General features: G+C 36.2%; 1 protein-coding gene across 35 annotated transcripts in view; it reads left to right on the top strand.

Annotated features, from left to right (window-relative positions):
- The window catches only part of NEBL (nebulette), a 695,182-nt gene that overhangs the window by 307,554 nt on the left and 366,376 nt on the right, over positions 1-21,252 (top strand). For 18 of the 35 annotated variants that reach the window (XR_013519570.1, XR_013519569.1, XR_001913033.4 and 15 more), the window contains 6 exons: positions 3,388-3,498; positions 7,861-7,971; positions 14,496-14,606; positions 14,773-14,883; positions 16,395-16,499; positions 18,788-18,880. The exons of 1 other annotated variant lie outside the window; for it this stretch is intronic. Coding sequence is in view for 28 of the 34 variants with exons in the window: in XM_078329576.1 (XP_078185702.1) it covers positions 3,388-3,498; positions 7,861-7,971; positions 14,496-14,606; positions 14,773-14,883; positions 16,395-16,499; positions 18,788-18,880 (642 nt within the window). In the remaining 6 variants the exon portion in view is untranslated. The remainder of the gene's footprint in view (positions 1-3,387; positions 3,499-7,860; positions 7,972-14,495; positions 14,607-14,772; positions 14,884-16,394; positions 16,500-18,787; positions 18,881-21,252) is intronic. 16 more of the 35 variants (XM_078329563.1, XM_078329570.1, XM_078329562.1 and 13 more) reach the window with 6 other exon arrangements.

The raw sequence follows: 21,252 nt of genomic DNA, 5'->3' as shown, positions 1-21,252 counted from the left end.
ACCTGTCTTATTTCCTTTAGGCTAATCAGAAGGAATCTGATAAAGAAACCTCAAGTAACCATTTTGACTAAATGAGTTATTTGTTTCAAGTAAATTGATATACTGGTGAATTTGGTCAAAGTTCAGAAGCCCTATAAAAATTTACATTTTACAAAATATATTTCTCTGGAATACCTTTTCTTCCTTAAGATAAGAGTGTGTAAACATTGTATAAAGTATACAAAGTGTTTTCTATGCTCTTTTCGTTGCTTTTCTGTCTTTCACTGCAGCAATACTTTTTGGGTGGAGTAGAGCCACCTAACAAATGTCCCCATTTTGTAGAGATAACATGGCCGTTGTCACTGACCCACAGTCCAGAGAAAGGTTTCTACTTTAAGGAGCTGTCATGGTGCTTTTGCTTAGTGGGTCTTCTGAGAGGTTAACCCATTTCCCATTTAGAAAAAAACAAAAATGTGCAGTTTGCTGCCAGCACTGATTTAATTTTACATAAACATGCTCTTTGAGGCTGAAGCAAATTGGACTGTTTTTTTTTGAGATGGAATCTCACTCTTACTCAGGCTGGAGTGTAGTGGTGTGATCTTGGCTCATCGCAACCTCTGACTCCCAGGTTCAAGCAATTCTCCTGCCTCAACCTCCTGGGTAGCTGGGATTACAGGCAGCCATGACCATGCCCAGCTAATTTTTGTATTTTTAGTAGAGATGGGGTTTCACTGTGTTGGTCAGCCTGATCTCAAACTCTTGACCTTGTGATCTGCCTACCTCAGCCTCCTAAAGTGCTGGGATTACAAGTGTGAGACACTGTGCCTGGCTGGACCTGATTTTCAATGTGAAAAAATAAAATATAAAAACTGTTCTTGGAGTTATTTCTAAACATAACTTGTCTCTAATCCTAGTGTAACAGCCATGTTTATAATGTTACATTAGGATTAGAGACAAGAGTATTCTTGAGGCAAAAGGGAAATGGGTTGAGACAATAAGAAGTTGTTACATAAATTTCTACTGAAAGACACAGGGTCAAAAATCACTTTTCTGAGAACATTTCTGGTAGCATCAGCATTTCAGGCTGGGCCTCCTCTTCCAGTTCCCTCCTCTGCCCCTTTCTCTTTCCCTCCTCCCTTCCTCTTTGATCCTCAGCCCTAGAAACATTCATGCTGAGCATCCTTTTATCATTCTGGTCCCAGTTTCTTTACTTTTTCTTTTCTTTTTTTTTTTTTTTTTTTACTGTGGATAACTTTCCTTTCACTGATAAATCCTGAAACTTATTATTCATGATTAATATAATTTAGTACCATGTTTCTGTAGTAGAAATTACGGTAATTTAGGATTGGGATTTTAGATCATCTCTCTTCATCTGACTTTTCTCACTCTTGCCAGGTGAGGCATATTTTCCCTGACATGTATTCCCTTTAATTATAATAATTGACTATTAGGTTGTTTTAGGCTCAACAGTCATTTCTTGAGGGGAGTGAAATCTTCCAATAGAAAGTATATTTGGACCCAATTTATATGCAAAAGACTAGAAAAATAAAGTAGCTAAAAATCTTAGACAAAGTTTGATGTAAAAAAAAGTGTCTTTAAATATAGGACTGATGAAGTAGATACAAAGAGAATAATCTGTCTTAGAGATGTTTTTTATTTCCAAGAGGTAGGCTTGACTACAGGTTTCTTAAGGAGCCTCTTACAGGTAAACTTAAGTATTTACCATCTCAGGAAAAGCCACTGGTATCTTCGCTATGGCCTATAATTAAGTTTATTGTGTTTCTTCCAATGCTAGATATAGGTTTAATCTGGGTGTTTTCTGGAAAAAGTCTTTAAATCTGGCTTTGAAAACTTCTTTGTCTTATTTCACCATATAACTTTCTTCAAAAAGCATACCAAAGATGTGTGCATTTTCCTAGCTGTATATTTTGGCCGTTTCTAGTCATCATCAACCTCCCTAATGATTTACTTCAGTAAAACAACTTTTTTTTTCCCCAGAAGGGCATTTCGAAGTGAAATAGCTGATGTACATGAAGGCATGAATGCATACACATATTTCTATTTCACCATTTAAAGAGTCCTTTTTAGCCTGGAGATGCCCTAGATTGAGCCTGTAACTATTACCTCTACTAATTCCACATAAGGAAAAGAAAAGTTTCAAGTCATTGTTTTTGGTCATTGTATCTCTAGTTCATTAGGTCAGAATGTTCTCAATCCAACTGCTTATTTAGCTTTGTTAAGACTTTCAGAGTATCCCTTGTTTCTCTACTTGTGGCTATACCCACATCATTTGTTAGATTACTGTATGGAACACATGTGCCAAGTGAGGAGACAGCATGCTTCTCTTATTTTCCTTCATGGTTTAGAGACATTATTTATGCAATTATCTATCTCTGTAATGAATAAATAATGCATCTAGAAATAGCTTCCCATTTGGCATGAAAAACAATTTCATGCAGAATTTATTTTTATCATTTTGGGGATGCAATTTGAACAAAATATTTGGCTGGTAAAATCTGGACCCTTGTTTATTAGCTATTTCACATGGATGGATATTTTTGTTATTTAGAGAGGCTGTCTTTATAGTCACAAAGCATACGTTATCACTGATTTTTCAAATGTGTAGTTCAAATGTAAGAATTTAGAGAATCATAGCCAAAGAGTGGTAGGGTGTGTTAAAGGGGCTTGTGGTGATCTGAATCTAACTCCCCCCACCCCTAACCCCCACTACAATCACCATTGCATCCACCTTTCAGTTCTTTTTGTGAACTCTCACCTTAAAGACGAGTTTGGTTATAAGGTTCGAGATAAGATTCTCCTCACAGCACAACTTCATTCATATCAAACCCATAGATGATAGAGAAATATTTTCAACTCCAAAATCATTAAAGGGAAACCCTCTCTCTAACCCTCAAGCATCATTGCATTTTAGAAGTGATTATTTCCTGAATTTGCAAAAGTCTGATGAAGAAGGATGATGGGGACATGAGCATTAATGGTGCTTGGGTTTGACGGTGGTTTGAATGGCTTCCATGCCACCAGATTTTCCCCCAGTCAGTAGATCTACTCACCTTGGAGTAAACCAGTGGAGGGATCCAGTCAAATAGCCAGTCTTGTTGGTTCTGCTCTGAAAAATGGGCTGATGTTCATCCCAGATTAGTAAGATGTTAGGAGGTCTCATTCAGAATGATTTACCAGAGGAAGAGGCTACTTACTAATTCTCCTTTGTTTGGTGAAATTCTAAAATTTATGATGAAGTTGAACTTATTTCCCTGTTGGTAGGATGACTCTGAGGTGGTAGAACTACCTAAGAAAACATCATTTTTGTTCTGGGAACTCTCGTTCAAATCTCTTTTCAATGGTCACTGGTATTTCCTAACTTTAAAATTATGTGGTCTTATTTAACAGAAAGTTTATAAAGAGGATTTTGAGAAGGAGATTAAAGGAAGATCATCACTGGATTTAGACAAGACTCCAGAATTTTTACATGTAAAGTACATCACCAGCCTTCTGAGGGAGGTATGATTTTGACATTTACTATGAAATACCACAAAAAAAGCAAAGAAATAACCCAGGAAATATTTACCTAATTCTCTACTACTTCAGTGTTTGAGATATTAAGGCTTGTTTTCACTTCGATTTCACTAATAACGTTTTGCATTTTCATTAAAAACAGGAAAGTGTGTGTTAACATTTCTAATTAAAGTTGTGAGAAGAAATTATCCAGATTTCCTGGGAACACTTGAAAAACAGCTTGGTTTTGTGTTTTAGTTGTAGCTCAGAGCTCCAGAAATAGTTTTATAGCAGTTTTAAAAAAGATGTTTTGAATATGGGTGGAGAGAGCTTGATTCTTTCAAATTGAGTTACTATGAAAACATTTGAGAACCAACTTTTCCTGTTGCTTTCCTGAAGCATTCTCATGACATTTGATATCAGAAATGAGATGCTCACGTGTGAAGGTTTAGATAAAGGTGTATTACTTATAAGTAGTTTGTGTTCTAAGTAGGGAAAAATAATATATTTAGCATATAGAATAGAGGAACTCATGTCCATTTTTCTTTAATTCCCTGCAAAAGTTTCCCCAAAAATATAATGGTACATTTTTGCTCACAAGTAATATATTAATTTTTTAACATTAAGGCCTTAAAATTAAAAATATCATGTCTGTAGTCCATCCTTTTAAAAGCTAATCTTTTTGTTTTTAAATGACCAAAAAGTGGCTCATAACTCTTCCAAATCTGCTTAAGTACATACTCTTTCTATTAAGGGAACGTGTTCCCTAAGTAGAAATGTTTTATATGATGTAATATACATACTACTATAATATAATATATATTATGTAATATATATTGCATATGTGTATACATACATGAAATTTCATTTCATTTTGAATTTTTGAACTGAGGAAACTATTCCTGAAGGAAATGTCTTAGACCAGTAAAATAAATTTGAGATTAATTAACTATCGGGGCACATCATCATGAAGTTCTTTAACAAGCAAATGCTAACTGGCCGTGAAGTTTAACTAGTTTTAGAAATTTAATGTGATTCAGTGTTGTAATATATGTTGTGGTGAAATAGACGTGTAATTTCCATAACAGTTATCTTACTACACTATCTTACTACACTTACTACACTTATCTTACTACACTATTTTTATTAGTTTCTAATAAAAATTTTTGAAGTTGAAGGCTAATCAAATGGCAACTTCCTAGAGAGGAAAGCTGTGGGTATTAGAGGCTAGGAAGTGGCAGGGGGAGGGAATGAGGAGAGGTTGATTAGTGAATACAAAGGAATGAGCTCTGATGTTCTGCAGCACCACGAGGTGAATATGATTAACTGTAATTGTGTATTTTTAATAAGCTGGAAGAGGGGATTTTGAGTGTTCACAACACTAAGAAATGATGCATGTTTGAGGTGATAGATACACCACCTACCCTGATTGGACCATTATATGTCATGTATACATATTAAAATATCACTCTGTATCCCATAAATGTGTATAATTTTCATGTGTCAATTAAAGGGATAAAAAAGAGAAATAGTTGATGGTAAGGCTTTTCAGAAGAAAATTTAATAATTTTTACAACAATTTCAAATAATGGCAACTTCCTACTACTATTGTCTTCCATTTAAAAATACACATTATTTATGTTAATTTTTTAAGGGGAGTCTTTTTTTATCACTTATGTACAAATGGCAATGTGAGGTTTATCTTGAGATTCATAAATGACTTTAATACATTTCATTGCCTTTTTCTTTTATTTCCCTTTTGGACTGAGTCTTATTTTAAATTTATTAATTCAGAATACATGCATCAGGGTAGAAAAAGGCTCAGAACACCATATTGTATTGGTCTGTTCAGGCTGCTATAACAAAATACCATAGACTGACTGACTGGCTCAACCAACAGACTTTTCTCAAAGTTCTGGAGACTGGGAAGTCCAAGATCAAGGTGCTGGCAGATTTGGTTCTTGATGAGGGCCCTCTTCCCAGCTTGCAGACAGACACCTTCGTGCTGTGACTTCAGTAGAGGGAGAGAACACTGGTCGTCTTCCTCCTTCCTTTAGAGACCTTAATCTTATCAAGAGAGTCTGACTCTCACAATCCCATCTAACCCTAATCACCTCCCAAAGGCCCCACTTTCCAATACAGTCACATTGGGGGCTAGGGCTTCAACATTGGGATTTTGGTGGGAGAGAAACATTTAGTCCATAACAACTATGATGTCAGGTGAAATAAGCCAGGCGCTGAAAGACACATCCTGCATATTCTCACTTTTAAGTGGAATCTAAAACACTTGAACTCTTAGAAGCAGAAAGTAGAATGGTGGTTATAGAGGCTGGAGGGTGGGAGGAATGGGAAGGTGATAAAGAGTTCAGAATGTGTAGATGTGAGGAATACCTTTTTTTCTGAGATCTAGTACACTGTGGTGAAGATAGTTAATAATAGTATATGGTGCATTTCAGAATTGCTGAGAGAGTAAATTTCAAATGTTCTCACTGCAAAGGTAAATATTTGGGGTAATGGATATATTATTTAGATTGATTTAATTGTTCCACATTGTATTAATAAATTATGACATGTTTGTACCCATACAAATATACAATAATAAATTGTCAATTTATAATAAGCATTTAAAAATATTTTAAAAAATTAACTTAAAAAATGTGGCCTGTCTAATGTGAAAAATAAAAAGGACTTTTGGTAACTTGATGAAATTATTACTTCCCTTTCTAAGTGTAAGCATTTGGCTGCAAATGAACTTTGCATTTTTTACTCTATGGTTTTTACATTGCCATTTAGAGTGTTCAAAGTATCGTTTTATACTTCATTTCCTTTGATTCCCCCCATTGCCCTTTGACATTAGTAGAACAAGCATTTTTTTTAAAATTTTCATTTCACCAGGGTGGAAATCAAGGTTGAATTACTTGAAAGTCCCCCTGAAGGTCACACCACCAAATAAGTGAAAGAGCTCTGACTTTCACCTGGGTCATTTGACTCAGATCATTCCAAAATTAGAAGCAGCCCATTCCAATGTCTAGTAAGCTATTAGTGGAGTAGAGGACAGGCTAATTTAATTATATTGGATAAAGGGAAAGTAACATGAAATGAACCCTAGTATTAACTGGAACCTGATTTCCTGCCATCAAAGGAAGTTTCATCTATTATCTGGCAAGTTAATCATAAATGCAACTTAGTTGAATGAATAAGATCTTTATGATTTTCATATGCAATTAAGTAAGAAAACAAGCAACTCATTGACAAAAAAAAGTAAGTTGTATGTAAGTATTTGTAGAAGGCATTTGGAGCTACTTAAAAATATATTCAAATAGGTGAAATTCAAATTATTATTAATTTGTAGAAAATGTTTTGATTTTACAGCTCTTTAAATTGCATGGAGACAGCCTTCCAAAAGCAAAGGCAGTAGAGAAGATAACAGAACCTAGATATGAAGGAAGGGAGACATCATGTGAATTCCAACTTGACAATAACTCAGTGTTTGGATTTTCTATTCCATGAACGAATGCATCTCCTTTGTTGCCTACCCTAGTTTGAGTTGAGTTGCTGTCATTTGCAACCTAAGAGTCACCATCACTATCATCATCATAATCATTATCATGTTGAGTCATAGCTTCCATAATTTATGTAGATTTCATCATCTCTGAATGATTCCATTCATCATCATGAATGTTGAGCCCCAGATTCCATCAAAGATAGGAAAGGGGGCCTTGAAATATTCTGAGGCTTATAGAAGGATAAAGTAAATACCTAAGGTAATTGTGATGGATAGTGCTTGAAGCGTCTGCTTTAGACTACCTTCTATCAGGCTGTGGTGAGCCTAAGTAATTGAAACTCCTGATATCTTACTACACCTTGAAATGGGCTGCTTATAATTTGGAATGATCTGAGTCAAATCATAGCGGTTTCTGCTCACTTTTTAAACTTTTTAGAAAAACTTTTGCTACATCAGTCCTTTTGATTTTATAGTTTTCCATTATTTTTCAACCATGTTCTTTTTTGGCAATTCATGTTTTACAGACAACTTTCAAAAATACTTTAATTAATAGGGAACATGTGTTCTCAAGATATTTCTCACCACTGAAAGAGAAGATGTCTTTTTAACAAATCTACTATGGTACCAAAATATATTGAAAAAAATATGAAAAGGAAAAGGCTAAAAATATTGGAAGCCACTCTGAATTTGGTAGAGGGGAAAATGAAGTGTCAGTAGGAAAAAAGCATGAATACTTAGCAGTCTGAGTCATTCTTTCCTAGTAATATTTTCTCATTTCTGTGATCTCTAGAAAACATGTGGAATAGCACACTGACTAAAGTGATTCCTGCTAAGTTTTGAACTATGAAATTCTTGTCTTATAGAAAGAATATAAAAAAGATTTGGAAAATGAAATAAAAGGGAAGGGAATGGAACTTAATTCAGAAGTTCTTGACATCCAAAGAGCAAAGCGAGCCTCTGAAATGGTGAGTGAGGTGAGTATGTTTATTTAACACCTTAGATGAATATGTTTTTAGCTGATTTTCTTACCTGTCAATCTTTCTCAAAGGTTCTCTACATCCACAACTTTTATGGGTAAGTGATTATAAACAGCTATACCCTTATAGTCTTTTCCTGGCCTGTGAATTTTTTTAAAAAATTGATGCTCATAAATCCCCTATCTATGTGATATGAGAAAAATGGCCATTTTCCCATTTTGGAGAAAATCTCTGTAGTATACCAAAATAGTTTAGATTTAACTTTATCTTGTAAGCAGATAAAAGGCAGATGATTGGGAAAGTGTGTCATTATGGTCCATCAGCAACTGCAGGTAGAAGTTCACATGCTTTCCTGCTCATAGCCCAGCTGACTCTCCCAGTCTTGGCCTGGGCTGTGGAATGAATCTTGTTCAGCCTCTTTATCAAATGAAAGTGGTTTCTGCTCACTTTTCATGCACTTTAAAAGGAGAACTGAAATGTCTCTGAAGTGTTTTCCATCTTATAATCCTTGTATTATGTCATTCCTTTGGGTCATATAATGTCATTGTGATTTGAAGAGATTTTAGCTGAATTTAGCAGTGAAAGAGCTTAAAGCCTTCTCCCCATATTTTAATAAGACTCTGATGATAATGATGATAGCTATGATGATGGTGATCGTGACTTTTAGGCTGCAAATGACAGAAACTCAACTCAAACTAGGGTAGGCAACAAAGAAGATGCATTCGCTCATGGAATAGAAAATCCAAAGATTGAGTTACTGTCAAGTTGGAATTCACATGATGTCTCTCTTCCTTCATCTCTTGGTTCTGTTATTTTCTCTGTTGACTTTGCTTTTGGAAGATTGTCTCCATGCAATAAACCCTTTTAATAATAGGATAACTCATATCTATGGCCAGTAATCCTAATGGGAAGTGAACACCCCTTTTTATAGTTCCAATCAAGTCTTAGGTCTGAATCTCCTTGGATTAATCACTGTTCTGTACCTAATCATTGTGTCTGGGGTTAGGGGAGTAGAATGTGCTGATCATCCTCTCATGGTAACCCATTTGTTGAGGTAGTTTAAAGTGTCTTATATAAAGCATTCTAAATTTTTACGTGTTTAAAACATCACCTTAATCTCGGCTATATTCACAATCTTTAAATAAAGGAAACATTTAAAAGGCACTTTAGTAGAATTAAAAATATATGTGGGGAGTAGGGAGGTGATGGAAATCAATCCTTCCCAAGGGTGTGGATTGAGAGAACCTGGAGGTCATTTCCCAAAAGAAAACCATGGAGCTTTTTGCCAGAAGAAGGGAGGAATGGATGCTGGTAGGCTATAAACAACATATGCCCATGGTGAGGTCTGTGGCTAACATTGTCATCACATTATCCCTACATTAGTAATTTTCTGCAAATTCTGTCACAATGATATGTCTAATCCACATGCAGAGATTGTCTTGTAATTACTTGTCAGTAGCATGTGTAAAAGTTGTTTTATTCTCTTAGTGGCAAAGTACAGACAGATGCAGTTGAATGGGAGGATGGCGACAGGAGCAGTGTTAGTTGGGCCTTATTAGGAGAAGGAAGGACTGGCCTAGGAGAATAAGATTAAAAAACTAGAAGAAGGTGTCAGGTATTGATCACCTCCTCTTTGCTGAGCTCTGTGCTGTAGAGTCTCATTGATTCTTAAAATGGATCCTACATGGAGGTACAGACATACCATGAAGGTATTATGGGTTCAGTTCCAGACCACCATAATAAAGCAAATATCACAGTAAAGTGAGTCACACGAGCTTTTTGGTTTCCCAATGCATATCCATGTTGTGTTTATACCATACTGTAGTCTAAGAAGTATCAGTAGCCTTATATCCAAAATACATCCATATCTTAATTAAAAATACTTTATTGATAAAAGTGATAATGATTATCTGAACCTTCAGCAAGTGGAAATCTTTTTGCTGGTGGAGGGTCTTGTCTCTATGTTGATGGCTGCTGACTGATCCGGGTGGTGCCTGCTGAAGGTTGGGATGACTGTGACCATTTCTTAAAATAAGACAACAATGAAGTTTGCCACATTAATTGCCTCTTCCTTTCATGAAAGATTTCTCTGTAGCATGTGATGCCATTGATACATTTTACTCACAGTAGAAATTTTAAGATTAGGGACCATCCTATCAAACCCATTGATGTTTTATTGACAAAATTTATGTAATATCCTAAATCCTTTGTTGTCATTTCAACAGTGATCACAGCATCTTCACAAGGATTTAATCTTAAGAAACCATGTTCTTTGCTTTTCCATTGGAAGCAACTTCTTATCCATTCAAGTGTGATCATGAGATGGCAGCAATCCAGTTACATTTTCAATCTCTACTTCTAATTCTAGTTCTCTTGCTGTTTCCACTGCATCTGCAGTTGCTTCCTCCACTGAAGTCTTGAACTTCAAATTCATCCATGAGAGTTGAAATCAGCTTCTTCCAAACTTCTATCAATGTTGATATTTGGTACTTCTCTCATGAATCACAGATGTTCTTAATGACATCTAGAATGACGAATCTTTTTCAGAAGGTTTTCAATTTACTTTGCCCAGATTCATCAGAGAATCATGATCTCTGAAAGCTATAGCCTTATGAAATGTAGTTCTTAAATAATAATCCTTGAAAGTAAAAATTTTCTTTGATCCATGGACTGCAGAATGGGTGTTGTCTAGCAGGCATGAAAACATTAATATTCTTATACATCTTTATCAGAGCTCTTTGGTGACCAGGTGCCTTGTAACTTACCATTAATATTTTCAAAGGAATCTTTCTTTTCTGAACATTAGGTCTTGGCAGTGGGCTTCAGATATTCAGTAAACCATAGTTAAACAAATGTGCTGTCATTCAGGCTTTGTTGTTCCATTTATAAAGTGCAGGCAGAGCACATTTAGCATAATTCTTAAAGACGCTAGGATTTCCCGAATGGTAAGTGAGCATTGGTTTCAACCTAAAGTCACCAGCTGCATTAGCCCCTGATAAGAGTCAGCTTGTCCTTTGAAGAATTGAAGTGAGACACTGACTTTTCCTCACTAGCTATGGAAGTCCTAGATGGCATCTTCTGCCAATAGAAGGCTATTTTGTCTGCATTGAAAATCTGTTGTTCAGTGTAGCTACCTTCATTAATTATCCTAGCTATATAGGGACTATTCACATGAGGACAATAGTCATTTCTGTGTGATTGCATGTTCTTAAAATAGCCTTTGTTGACATGATCAGCATGCATGACATTTCTACAGTCAGCATTTTGGGTGGAGGTCTGATATATCCTGAATGATCATGTTAATTCATCTAACACCGTCTTTCTCTTCATGGGATACAGGATATTGATTTAGAAGTTTTGTCTTAAATTCTGTGACAGGATGGATATCATATCACAAGGCTGTAGGAGTCAGACCATATGCATATTTTTCAAAGGAAGTACCCCAGAGCTTCCTCCATACCTCTTGAACTTTCCCAGCGAGTCTGAGAATATAAAAGAATCACTGGAGTAAAGAGGATTTGGGATGTGATGATTTTATAAAAGGTGTATGTGAAGAAAACGGTGCAGGTGAAGGGGTCCTGCTCATTTATGTTGAGGCTGGTTAGGGGAGGGCTTCAGTGGGATACTCTGAGACCTGTTGTGTGACATTTGCACTTGGGAAGAGCTGACTCAGGACTGACACCTTGCGGGAAATCAGGAAGACTAGATGTATAGCTGCTTAGCTGCGAGGGAAGTTACTACTGTTTTGAAAATGACTGACATCCCCAGGGTTAGGCACTGGCCAGGGAAATGGGATTGCCTTGATTGATTAAGACAAAGGCAGTGGAGATGGTATAGATTTCCTGATCAATAAGGTTCCATTTTGAAGTGGCAACCAGGGGCGGACAGCCAGGAGCATGAGGAACAGGAACGTGACAGTCTGCTTTAATCCTTCTCCTACTTCTGTTCTCCTCTTGTTATAAGTTTGTTAAGGAACCTTCCAAATCTGTTCTACGTATATCTAGAGAAACATACACTTGTACACACAGAGACTTAAAAATCTTAAATGAGGTCATACCATATACTGTGTTCTGTGTGTGTGTGTTTTTTCACTTTATATTATGCATCTTTTTTCATGTTCCTTCAGATAGGCCTACCTCATTCTTACAGAAAAATTGAGTGTTCTATAACATGGATGTGAATGTGTGACCATTTATTTTTGTTGTCTACAGGGCAATGTATGATGAGATCTCAACATTTTAGGTCAAAACTAGAACCTTAATTTCCCCCCAGGTTAGCTTTCCCTCATCTGCTTCTCAGCAAATGGCACCAACTAAAGCATAGAAGTCACTTTGATTCCTCTCATCAGCATGCTTTATTGATGCCACTCCCATAGGGATGGTCTAAGTCCATCTCTTTCTCACCACCATAATCCAAGCCACCATCGCTAACCTCTAGATCATTGCCATAGCTTCCTAACCAAAATTCTGCTATTATTGTCCTCCTAGTAGATATTCTCAACCCAGCAGAAGAAGAATCCTTGAGGGAATTAAACGAAATTTTGTTACTCTCCTCACATGCAATTCTCTAGTGGTTTCCAGTCACATCCACTGTAAACTGATACACCTGGCTCTGGTGAAGTCTGCACTCTTAGGCTGAGAGTCTAAATCAATAAAACCCCATAAAATAAAATTAATAAAAATCTTATTTGCATATAATCATAGTCATGTTTCATTTTGCCTAAATGACAGGCTCAGATCCTTTTCAACCAATGTTTGGCACTTTGCCATAGTTTATTTTTAATATCAAAAGTTTATTTTTCAAGTAAAGTCAGTGGATCATATTGTGACACAAATGACCCTCAACAGACAAGCCTTCCTACATCTCTGGGCTTGCCCATGTGACTTTCTTTAGCCAATGAGGCATCAGCAAATGTGACTCAGGCAGAGACTCAACACACTTCTGCATTAGGGTTTGCCCCCTTGGAACGTAGATGCCACCATGTTGTTCTAAGTTTCGGGGTGTTTTGTCACGCAGACCACAAATAACTGATGCAGAGGATGTCTAATGTAGTCTGTGTGCTTTAGAACACATTTACATAATTACATTTGAAAGTTCATCTTGGAAAATTGTTACTCCTTCTACCATGGCACCTTGGTGGCTGTTACCAAGGCCTGTTTCATCATGTAAGTTGGTCTCCAAATGAAATGTTTTGTTTTGGGGCTTTAAACAGGATGAGTAAGACAGAGTGCTTTTTATAGACACAGTAATAATTGAATCTTATTATTTTGAAAGTTAAACATAATTAGGTAAACTTTTATTTAGAAAAGTGATACTGGGAGTATAAGTCAGTGAAAACAGGAAGAATTATGGGTGGAACACAGGAGGAAACATACTCCAAGATGGAGATTTTTGTTTGCCACTTATCTAAATTTAGAGAACGTACTAATAAGCAAACCAACATTTACTTTTTCTGTAGCAGAGAATCTACAAATCTGAAATGTGTCAGCATAATAGGAAATAATTGTTTTCAAACAAATTTAATTGGATATAGTTAATCATTTTTAAGTAACATTTTTCTTTGAAGAATAATATACATACAGAAGATGTAAATTTATATATGTACAGCTTGCTGAATTTTATAATCAGTTTTCAGATGTGACGAAAGTTCCTAAAGATGTGTGTCTGTGCAATTGTGACTATCTTGTAAGCAGTAGGTAATCCAATTCCAACTGGCTTAAAAGAAAAAACACAGATAACTTGCTTGTTGTTCTTATGATTGAACAGTAGAGAAATTCCTAGGCACAGCTTGATCTAGTACTCAAATAATGAGATTTAGTTTCAGTTTCTATCTTTCAGTTCCTAGGTAGGCTTTCTTGTTTGCAAAGAGGCTTCCAGCAGCTCTTACATTAAAAAAAAAAAAAAGAAAAAGAATACATCTAGGAACCAATTCTGCAGTGTAGGTAATGGAGTATAATGATTTCTTTAAGCCCAGCAGAGCCTAGAGATTTGGGCCAGTCTCACCCAAGCAGGATGGTTTAGGAGTGGGGAGCATTGAGTTGTCCAGTGGCAAATCAGGGAGCCAATGAAGTGAAAAGAAGGGGTAGATTCCAGAGAAGCAACCAAACGATTATTTACTACAGAGTGAAAAACAGCACTTTACAATTACTCCTGACTGACGCTTGACTGAGCCATATATGATCTAATAATATATCAAGCTTATATCGAAATGTAAGAATTTCCCCCTTGGCCAGCTCTGTTTTTTCTTCTTTTAAATTCAGATTAAGCTGAATTAAGAATTGTTAAAATTCTGATTAAGAAATAAAAAAAAAAGTAGAAAGAAAATCCTCTGATTACTGGTGAATAAGTTACTCTAAGTCATGTTCCTACCACAAGTAAAACTCTTTCTTATTCTGTAGAAATAAAATAAATAAGGATTCAACTTAATACCAAAAGACATGGTCTTGATGTCAAAATGATATCTCAATTTTTGAGCAGTGTTTCAAATGATTGGAGAGCACTAACTCTTTCATTTTCTGCAGAAAGACTATAAAAGAGATCTGGAGACTCAAATTAGAGGGAAAGGGATGCAGGTGAGCACAGACACTCCTGATGTCCAGAGAGCTAAGAAAGCATCCGAGATGGCCAGCCAGGTAAGACAGCAGCGAGATACAGAGTTGAAAATAAATGCCTTGAATCATAGCTGGAAAGAGCACAAGCATTCTTTCCATATGGGTGGCTTTGAGATTCAAACACATAAATTTCGACATTTCTATTAAAGCTTAAGCAAAGCTCTCAGATTATTTTCTGTTCCATTAGAAACAATACAAAAAGGACTTAGAAAATGAAATTAAAGGGAAAGGAATGCAAGTGAGCATGGATATCCCAGATATCCTTCGAGCCAAGAGGACATCTGAAATCTATAGCCAGGTTGGTCAAGAATGAAGATGCTCAGAACTGTGTATTCCAGTGTCATATTGCCATGTGCTTTGTATGTCTCTATGAATGATATCTTTCTGAGGGCATTGCATTCAGGGTTAGTGTACTCTTTCACTAAAACCACTGGCCAAACTTGATTAACCTTACTAATTAATAGGACAGTTGTCATCGATTCAATTCAGCAGACATTATGGAAACTTCCAGCCTCTTTGTCGGGGCTCCTTGTTTTAAGTCTAAGGACATTAAAACCTTTTGTTTTCTTTCTTTCTTTTCTTTCTTTCTTTCTTTCTTTCTTTCTTTCTTTCTTTCTTTCTTTCTTTCTCTCTCTTTCTTTCTTTCTTTTTTTTCTTTCCTTTCTTTCTTTCTTTCTTTTTTTTTCTTTTCTTTTCTTTTCTTTGAGATGGAGGTCTCTACAGCCTCTTTGTCGGAGCTCCTTGTTTTAAGTCCAAGGACATTAAAACCTTTCCTTTTTTTTTTTTTTTTTTTTTTTTTTTAAAGAGATGGAGGTCTCACTCTTTCACCCAGGCTGGAATGCAGTGGCACCATTGTAGCTTGCTGCAGCCTCAAACTCCTGGGCTCAAGTGTATGTTTCTGCCTCAGTGGGCATGAGCCATTGAGCCCAGCCCAAGAACATTTTAACCTTTTCTTTTTTGACCCCATTCCACTTGGCTTGAATGCTTTTTCTCATTCCACAGAGAAATATATTACAAACTATTTGCCTTTTAACCATTTCATAATGAATATTAGTATTAAAATAGCTCCAAATAAAACTAACAGTGGCTCAAGCTGCACAAGGTATAAAGTTTAAGTAAAAATTAATGGAAGAGCTAAGTTTTCTCAGTAAAATTTCGATTTGTCAAATGTACTAGTCCCATGTTCTGTAAACAAAACTGGATGTGGCAGAAGTAATGACCACAAAAAAAATTCATGGAAGAAGAATTCACTTATAAAATCTCATCTGGGCAAAAGCATTCATTAGCAAATAATATCTTTGCTATAACATTTATTAAAAAATAATTACTCCCAATAGAAAAAAAATAGCAGAAGGAATGAAAAAAGTGAAGATTGTTATGAAAATTGACCATAAAATTAAATTTGATTAATGGAGTTTATGCAGAAAAGATTGTGTAACAACATTTGGTGAAATTTGCTAAAATTCTGATTAAGACATAAGCAAGGACATTAAGATATTGTCTGGGTTCTATTAGACAATATCTAATTGTAGTTCTTTTAGTGGAGAGAAAATTAAGATTTTAATCTCAACTTCAAAATACTGGTAACTTTCCCTTAATCAAATGTATCTTTACCTGAAGTAGGAAGCAAAGCATAAATCAAAAAGCCTTGTGGTATGGTAGAGATCAAAGAATGGTATCTCTCTCTCTCTCACACACACACACACACACACACACACTCACTCTCTCTCTCTGTCTCTCTCTCTCATGCGCGGACATGTGCCCACATGCACACAATTTCAGATTTATATTAACTGTTTATATTTTTAGAGAAAGTATAAAGATGAAGCAGAGAAGATGCTTTCTAACTATTCTACAGTAGCAGATACTCCTGAAATTCAGAGAATTAAGACTACTCAACAAAACATTAGTGCAGTGAGTAGCCATTCTTTCTTTTCAATTGTTTCCTTGAAATTTTGTTTTCTAAGAAATAGGTTTTTTTCCTCATTGTCTGATTTTTTTTGGTTGCATTACTTGAATTTTCTGTCAAGTGTATTGTCTTTATTTCCTTAAAATAATAAGAATACTGATAATTTTTTACAAATTATCACTTATAATTTTTTTTTTTTTTACAAATTATCACTTATAATTGTTTTGGAATTACAAATTCAAATTTTCCTCTTTGGTACAAATAACAGTTAATAACTAATTTTTAAAATTTAACGCAGGAAAGAAGTCTTAGTCTTCTACACAGATTTTCCTTTGATGATGAAAAGAGTCAAATGAAGTGACTTTATTCCTGATTATTGATTGTTTCTACTGATATTTACTCATTCTTAATACATTTCTAAACTTCTGTATGTTTATTTTGAGGAAGAGGAATTGCATCAGTACTTTTTTTTTTTAAACTTTAAGTTCAGGGGCACATGAACAGGTTTTTACATAGGTAAGCTTGTGTTATGGGGATTTATTGTACAGATTATTTTGTCACTCAAGTATTAAGCCTAGTACCTATTAGTTATTTTTTTCTGATCCTCTCCTCCTCCCCACAGTTCACCCTCTGATAGGCTCCTGTTTGTGGTGTTCTGCTCTACATGTCTTTGTGTTCTCATCATTTAGCTCCCACTTAAGCAAGAACATGCAGTATTTGGTTTTCTGTGCCTGCATTAGTTTGCTGAGTATAATAGCATCTAGCTCCATCATGTCCCTGCAAAGGCTATGATCTCATTCTCTTTTATGGCTGCATAGTATTCCATGATGTATATGTACCACATTTTCTTTATCCAGTCTATCACTGATGGACATTTAGATTGATTTCATGTCTTTGCTATTGTAAATAGTGCATCAGCACTATTAATTAAGAGGCTGGGTCCATGATTATTAAATGTACAAATTTGACTTCTAAAATTGTGAGGACCATACAACTAATATTTTAATGTAGAATTAGCTTAGTCATAATAGTTAAGTAAGCATCTCATCAAAATGTAAATTCTAGTAAGTATGAGGACTTTTGGATTATCTTCTACCTTTCAATTAGTTGGCAAGTGCCAGCTCTCAGGGTAAGCTGGTCAGGTGCCCACTAGGTCTCCACAAGGATGGCCAGACTGTGCTGAGAAATGGGAAAGCCTTGCTGGAAGGACCAGAAAAGGAGCTTGTGCAATTCCCTAGTGTTCTAGAGTTCTAGCTTTTAAAAGGAGGAAAATGTCTCTCCTACCGTGTTCTCCCACTCAGGGGCCACTGGATTGCCCAATGTGAAGAGAGGGAGTAATTTTGTCCTCATTTGCTTTTCTTATAATTACTCTGTTTTTCTGCAGAGTACTCTTTTGTTTCTGTTCTGCTTTGGGTTTGGAAGGGGTAGACGTTTGTAGGGGTGGAAACACATGGGATAGAGGTAACAAATAAATGGAAGATGAAGAAAATAGACTTGTAATTAGCATTGATATTGATGATGAGCTAATATTTTCATGCAAGAGAATGTGGGCATCTTTGTGTTTGGAGAATAGCAGTTGCCTAAAATGTGATGCTTTTGAATTCAGTGATAACACCTTAATGGTCCTTTGTAATATCTGCTTTGATTTTTCTCATATACACATGTGACATATATTTGAAGAAAGGAACTCTGGTTTGCCAATTGTATTATTTTATATATTTTATTTTTTGAGATGGAGTCTCACTCTGTTGCCTAGGCTGGTGTGCAATGTTGTGATCTTGGCTCTCCACAACCTCTGTCTCCTGCGTTCAAGTGATTCTCCTGCCTTATCCTCCTGAGTAGCTGTGACTACAGGCATGCACCACCACACCCCACTAATTTTTTGTATTTTTAGTAGAGATGGGGTTTCACCATATTGGCCAGGCTGGTCTCAAACTCCTGATCTCATGATCCACCCACCTCGGCCTCCCAAAGTGCTAGGATTCCAGGCATGAGCCCCTGCCCATGGCTGCCAATGTGTATTCTTAAAGCAAATAATCAGCAGTCGACCATGGTAGCCGTCTAGCCCTAGAACAGGTAGTAGAGGGTTACTTGTAAGATTAGGGATATAAACCCAAAGTTGGACATATATTATCTTAATGGATTATTTAATTGGTTCCTATAATGGTGGCACTCATAAATAGGTGCAGTATTTGTATTATTATAAAACCTGAGAAATTGTCTTTCTAAGAAGAGGATCTAGGACTTGAATTCTGACAAGCTTGATTATTCTTTTCCTTTTCTTATAATAAAGGTATTTTATAAGAAAGAAGTAGGAGCTGGCACTGCAGTAAAAGATACCCCAGAGATTGAACGAGTGAAGAAAAATCAGCAGAATATTAGTTCAGTAAGTTCTCTACAGCATTAATTATCTTTTCTAAAAGCAAACAGAAACTATAGATAAATGTTTTTAGTTCTTTATGCAACTAATGGCTTTTTTCCTTTTATTCTTCACTTTATTGAAATGCTATTTCATCATAAATCAGAGATGTAACTTTCAGAACAAAAACTGTATCCTTGTTCCCCTCGACGCTGAAGCAGTGCTTCATTTTGGTATATCACTGTGAAGTAGAGTTAGGTCATTTTAATGAAACCTAGGATTAGATTTCATCTCTTTGAAGAGAATTTTAACTCTATTAAATTTTGCAGAGAAAGTATGCATTTCAGCGCCTCTCTACAAGCTGGAAGGAAGAAATTTTTCCCTGATAGAATGATTAAAGGCCTCAGAATATTTATTTGGCAGCTTAAGCAAAGGTTTAGATTTGAAAAAGCAAATAGTACCAATTCATTTTCAACCAACGTCAGTCACCTCTCTAAGCTTTTTCTCAGACACATTTCTGCCCATTTCTGCTTTCCAGCCCCTTTTACCTTCTGCTTCTTCCAGCAAAAATAAAAACAAAACAAATGACACACCTGCACTATAAATTGTAAAATAACTTACCCTCCAATTATCTTTGGACTGAGGGAAGGGTCCTCTTCTCTTAGAGGGTCCTTCTAACATTGAGGTGCTTAATGTTATGGATAAATTTTTTTCCACTGAGTGTTTGACATTTGCAATGTATAATTGCTCTCCTTAACAATTAGATATTCTTCCATATATATTTTGTACATTTATTTTATTTTATTTTGAGACAGAGTCTTGCTTTGTTACCTAGGCTGGAGTGCAGTGGCGCAAGCTCAGCTCACTGCAACCTCTGCCTCACAGGTTCAAGAGATTCTTCTGCCTCAGTTTCCCAAGTAGCTGGGATTACAGGTGCACGCCACCATGCCTGGCTAATTTTTTTTATTTTTGGTAGAGATGGGGTTTCACCATGTTGGCCAGGCTGCTCTCGAACATCTGACCTCAAGTGATCCTCCCACATCAGCTTCCCAGAGTGCTGGGATTATAGGCGTGAGCTACTGTGCCCATCTAGTACATTTAGTTTCTTGTTGACGAAGCAAAAGGATTTTGTTTTTTAAATCCCTGTCTCCGACTTATCTGTTCGTCTTCACCCTTGGAAAGAGTACCTTCCCTTTAAGTACTCTAAGCAGAATGGCATTGAGTAGACTCATCTGTAGGTCACTTGGTCATTATGCAGCATCCCGAGAATATCAGTGTAGGCCAGCATTTGTGAAGAAAGTGTAGGAGAGATAAGAGAATGCATTAAAGCATGCTTCAAAATGAAAGTATAAAAGGTCTGCAGAGGCTGGGCGTGGTGGCTCACACCTGTAATCCCAGCACTTTGGGAGGCCGAGGCAAGGCGGGTGGATCACAAGGTCAAGAGATCGAGACCATCCTGGTCAACATGGTGAAACCCCGTCTCTACTACAAATACAAAAAAATTAGCTGGGCACGGTGGCGCGTGCCTATAACCCCAGCTACTCAGGAGGCTGAGGCAGGAGAATTGCCTGAACCCAGGAGGTGGAGGTTGCGGTGAGCTGAGATTGCGCCATTGCACTCCAGCTGGGTAAACAAGAGCGAAACACCGGCTCAAAAAAATAAAAAAAAAGGTCTGCAGAATATGAGTGCAATAAAACCTTTGTAGAATGCATGGAGCTATCTTCTGAAGAAAGTGTAAAGAGGACCAAGGCTTAAGGTGTGGATGAGGGTGAATGAATGTGTTCTTCTGATCTTTCGTGGTGAGAACCTGTGTCAGTCTGGTAGAGAAATTAGTTTGGGAGAGAAGTATAAAATGTTTGTTTCCTTCACTTTCCAATGATAATATTTAAAATGCACCCATCGATGTACTGTAATGTAATGGTATAAATATTCTATTTAATAGTATAAATAGTCTATAGTGTGTAATTCTATAGACTACAGTGTAATCATTCTGCCATATTGATTAGAGTCCCTTCAAAAAACAAAAGTGTTCATCTTTAATCATGTTAAGCTTCTCACCCGAGAAAAATCCCACGAAGCATTACAGTATATCATTTACTCTCTCAGCATCCCACAACCTCTTCTAGCAAACAATAAATGCATAGTTCTGTATCTCCATGAGATTGGGCCATAAAATCCTGCTTAGTATTCAAATGGAAAGTTGCCCTTTTAAGATTAGCTAGATCTGTCAAACCAAGATATGATTCTCTAACATTTAAAGATCTCGACATTTTCCACCTCCAGACTACAAGCCTTTCAGGTGTTAGCTCTCTGTGTTAAGAACTATTTCTGAATTTTATTTAGAGGTAGCCTGTCTCAGTGAACTTGCAATTTAACTGTTTTGGGTCTGGACTAATTTT

Source organism: Callithrix jacchus, chromosome 7, assembly GCF_049354715.1.
Source record: "Callithrix jacchus isolate 240 chromosome 7, calJac240_pri, whole genome shotgun sequence".
Lineage (NCBI taxonomy): Eukaryota > Metazoa > Chordata > Mammalia > Primates > Cebidae > Callithrix > Callithrix jacchus.
This window is presented reverse-complemented; position numbering and strand designations above follow the sequence as displayed.